Source organism: Oncorhynchus kisutch, linkage group LG17 (genome assembly GCF_002021735.2).
Source record: "Oncorhynchus kisutch isolate 150728-3 linkage group LG17, Okis_V2, whole genome shotgun sequence".
Classification (NCBI taxonomy): Eukaryota; Metazoa; Chordata; class Actinopteri; order Salmoniformes; family Salmonidae; genus Oncorhynchus; species Oncorhynchus kisutch.
In genome coordinates, this window is record NC_034190.2 from 12,312,881 (window position 1) to 12,317,880 (window position 5,000).

General features: G+C 52.7%; 1 protein-coding gene across 1 annotated transcript in view; it reads left to right on the top strand.

The window, feature by feature from the left end:
* Positions 1-1,613: 1,613 nt before the first annotated feature.
* Positions 1,614-5,000, top strand: part of LOC109908434 (extensin-like) — a 7,812-nt gene continuing 4,425 nt past the window's right edge. The window contains exon 1 of the mRNA XM_031794963.1: positions 1,614-2,783. Coding sequence (XP_031650823.1) covers positions 1,614-2,783 — 1,170 coding nt within the window. The remainder of the gene's footprint in view (positions 2,784-5,000) is intronic.

The window sequence follows — 5,000 nt, forward strand, 5'->3', positions numbered from 1 at the left end:
AGAGAGAGACACACACAGAGAGAGAGAGAGAGATGGGGCTACAGGCGGAGCTGATCTGAGGAAAGCATCCGCTCCTCCTCCCTAGTACCCGTCTTTAGGAAGTGTGTTGAGAACAGTCTTTAGAGATTACCCGTGTTTTTATTTATTTCCAGAGGTTTAGAACAGCGGGAGGCCCAGCTTCAATCAGCCCAACTAGTGCTGGGAGACAAGGACCCTGCTTTTCTACTTGGCCATCCTCATCCTCTCTATCCTCTAGTAGAAAGAGAAAAAAAACTCTATATACAACTAAATGGATTAGCCGTCATACGTTATTTTGGTTATGGAAACATCAGCAGAAGAAATAGAAGTGAGTACACGCAGGGCCCGCCCAGTGCAAATACATCCAGGGGGGGCAGTGTCATCTGAGCATTCTCCCGGTTGGATAAAGTATCTCCCACTAATACCACCAGTGTGACAGGCTTTTCTTAAACATACCCAATCTGAGGACACCAGAAGACTGTCTGAATCTGGACGGTTTTAAGACTTCATGTATATAAAATGGGCTTTGGTTGATATGTGAGTGAGTCAGAGCGAGTGTGCTGTGTGTGTGTGTGTGTGTGTGTGTGTGTGTGTGTGTGTGTGTGTGTGTGTGTGTGTGTGTGTGTGTGTGTGTGTGTGTGTGTGTGTGTGTGTGTGTGTGTGTGTGTAGTGAGGAACTTGATGAATCTCTTGAGTGAGGTTACAGGTTCATTTGGAAAGCTGAAAGATCAGAGTGGCTGGATAGATAAAGGGAGGGAATGTTGGAGGGAGTGATGGAGGGAGGGAGGGAGGGGAGGGAGGCAGTATGGAGGGAGAGAGGGGAGGGAGGGAGGGGGAGGGAGTGAGTATGGAGGGAGAGAGGGAGGGGAGGGAGTGAGTATGGAGGGAGAGAGGGAGGGAGGGAGGGGAGGGAGGCAGTATGGAGGGAGAGAGGGGAGGGAGGGAGGCGGGAGGGGAGGGAGGAAGTATGGAGGGAGAGAGGGGAGGGAGGGATGGAGGGGAGGGAGGAAGTATGGAGGGAGAGAGGGGAGGGAGGGATGGAGGGGAGGGAGGAAGTATGGAGGGAGAGAGGGAGGGAGGGAGGGGAGGGAGTGAGTATGGAGGGAGGGGAGGGAGGCAGTATGGAGGGAGAGAGGGGAGGGAGGGAGGGGAGGGATGGCAGTATGGAGGGAGAGATGGAGGTAGGAAGGGAGAGAAATCAGGTCAATAGGCACCCAGGACAGCATGGGTGGATTGGGGGATGGGGGGGATTGGGGATGTGGAGCAGTGTTTGGATGCTGCAGGAGTGTGTAGAGTGTGTTTGTGTGTGGGATTAAGGACGCCACGTTGACTACGGGAGGAATGAGGCGGGGACGGGCAGATGTCCAGGGTCCCACGACGTGTCCCAGTGGGAACAAAACAACCACTGCACTGGAACCCCCCCCCCCCCCCTTCTTCTACTGCCCAGCCACTGTCACCACGGCAACGTGTCAGCCACAGCTACCTCCCACTATATTACTATAACTTGTTATTGTGAAACTTTGGAATGAGGGGTGGAGGAAAGGAAACACTAAAATATCTTACCTCCACATTGAAGACAATGGCTAATTTAACATATGGCTCTGCAGGTCTGCAACACTGCTCTACCCACTACCACCCTGCTCTACCCACTGCCACCCTGCTCTACCCACTGCCACCCTGCTCTACCCACTGCCACCCTGCTCTACCCACTGCCACCCTGCTCTACCCACTGCCACCCTGCTCTACCCACTGCCACCCTGCTCTACCCACTACCACCCTGCTCTACCCACTACCACCCTGCTCTACCCACTACCACCCTGCTCTACCCACTACCACCCTGCTCTACCCACTGCCACCCTGCTCTACACACTACCACCCTGCTCTACCCACTACCACCCTGCTCTACCCACTGCCACCCTTCTCTACCCACTACCAACCTGCTCTACCCACTACCACCCTGCTCTACCCACTACACCCTGCTCTACCCACTGCCACCCTGCTCTACCCACTGCCACCCTGCTCTACCCACTGCCACCCCTGCTCTACCCACTACCACCCTGCTCTACCCACTACCACCCTGCTCTACCCACTACCACCCTGCTCTACCCACTGCTCTACCCACTACCACCCTGCTCTACCCACTACCACCCTGCTCTACCCACTACCACCCTGCTCTACCCACTGCCACCCTGCTCTACCCACTGCCACCCTGCTCTACCCACTACCACCCTGATCTACACACTGCCACCCCTGCTCTACCCACTGCCACCCTGTTCTTCCCACTGCCACCCTGCTCTTCCCACTGCCACCCCTGCTCTACCCACTACCACCCTGCTCTGCCCACTACCACCCTGCTCTTCCCACTGCCACCCTGCTCTACCCACTGCCACCCTGCTCTACCCACTGCCACCCTGCTCTACCCACTACCACCCTGCTCTACCCACTACCACCCTGCTCTTCCCACTACCACCCTGCTCTACCCACTGCCACCCTGCTCTTCCCACTACCACCCTGCTCTACCCACTACCACCTTGCTATACCCACTGCCACCCTGCTCTTCCCACTGCCACCCTGCTCTACCCACTGCCACCCTGCTCTACCCACTGCCACCCTGCTCTTCCCACTACCACCCTGCTCTACCCATCTACTCTGTACTGTTTGTGGAGGCTATTGTCTTAGAGCTGCAGAATGCTCCTCCAGAGGACTATACAAACTGTACACCACAGGGGGTTGAGGGCACCTTCAATGGAGAGGAGGAGCTCAGGGTAATGGCTGGAGTGGAATTAGTGGAATAGTATCAAATACATGATGCCATTCCATTGGCTCCGTTACAGATATTATTATGAGCCTTCCTCCCTCAGCAGCCTCCACTGCTGCACACTACCATAATCCATATCACTACACATGGAGGCTACATGAATCACTGCAGAATAATGACAGTAAACTACCCTCACCACTGAACCAGCATACCAAATCAACTTCCCAGACAATCATTTAGTACCAAACCTACAAGGTCCCCGACTCTTGAGAAAGACGATGGAGAATACTGTAGTGTGACACAGCCTTAAAATACTGTAAGGCTTCAGCACTATCCAGGCCCATTGTCCAGGCCCCCTGTCCAGGCCCATTGTCCAGGCCCCCTGTCCAGGCCCCCTGTCCAGGCCCATTGTCCAGGCCCCCTGTCCAGGCCCATTGTCCAGCAGGCATTCATCTTCATGTGTTAGCATCATCAGCCTCAGCCTCAACACACACACACACACACACCTTCTACCCAGCATCACAATACACACACACACTGTCTCTACCCAGCATCAAAGCACTGTCCCTCATCGCCACATATTCATCATCCACTCAACTGATTAGGACCACAATACCTGCTCCAGCTATAAAACTGATCAACACAACGCTACCAGGTCATAAATCTATTGCTAAGGAGACAGGCTACGGTGAGGAATGAGGAGGCAGTGTTTTGGCTTTATGGGGATTAGATTGATGATTTAGACGTGCACATACTTCCCGGCAGTGTAGGTTATAATATAATGCTGTGGAACAAGGAGCAGGTACATGGTTTTTGAAGTTCGTTCAAGTGAGAAATAAATTGGATGGAGAGAGTGGGTTTTGCTTGTCTAGGCAAACATGAAACATCACATCTAAGTCCAAATCAGTATATTTTACACAACTTGGAACAAGTAGGATTTAGTAGTCTCTGTTGGTGCTTTCAGTTGATCATCAAATAACCAAACGTTGAGGTTGTTCAGCATCAGACAGAGGAAAGCCATTTGGCCAATTCAGAGTGACAAGTCTACCAACACTAACAGCCAATCACACATTGACACATGCTTTCCTCTTACTGTCACTAGGTCTAAGAGGTGGGCACACACACATATCTACCCAGCATCACACACACACACATATCTACCCAGCATCACACACACACATATCTACCCAGGATCACACACACACACACCTCTGCCCAGCATCACACAAACACACACCTCTGCCCAGCATCACACACACACACACACACACCTCTACCTAGCATCACACACACACACACACACACACACACACACACACACACACACACACACACACACACACACACACACACCTCTACCCAGCATCACACACACACACACACACACACCTCTACCCAGCATCACACACACACACACACACACACACACCTCTACCCAGCATCACACACACACCTCTACCTAGCATCACACACAAACATATCTACCCAGCATCATACACACACCTCTACCCAGCATTACACACACACACCTCTACCCACCGTCACACACTCACACACACACCTCCACCCAGCATCACACACACACCTCTACCCAGCATCACACACACACACCTCTACCTAGCATCACACACACACACCTCTACCCAGCATCACACACACACACCCCTACCCAGCATCACACACACACCTCTACCCAGCATCACACACACACACACACACACACACACACACACACACACACACACACACACACACACACACACACACACACACACCTACCCAGCATTACACACACACACACACACACACCTAACCAGCATCACACAAACACATCCCTACCTAGCATCACACACACACACATCTCTACCCAGCTTCACACACACACACATCTCTAACCAGGATCACACACAGAACCACACCCCAACCCAGCATCACACACACACACACACACACACCTCTACCCAACATCACACACACACCTTCTCTACCCAGCATTACACTCACACACACACACACACACACACACACACACACACACACACACACACACACACACACACACACACACACACACACACACACACACACACACACACGCACACACACACCCCTCTACCCAGCATCACACACACACCCCCCTACCCAGCATCACACACAAACATATCTACCCAGCATCATACACACACCTCTACCCAGCATTACACACACACACCTCTACCCACCG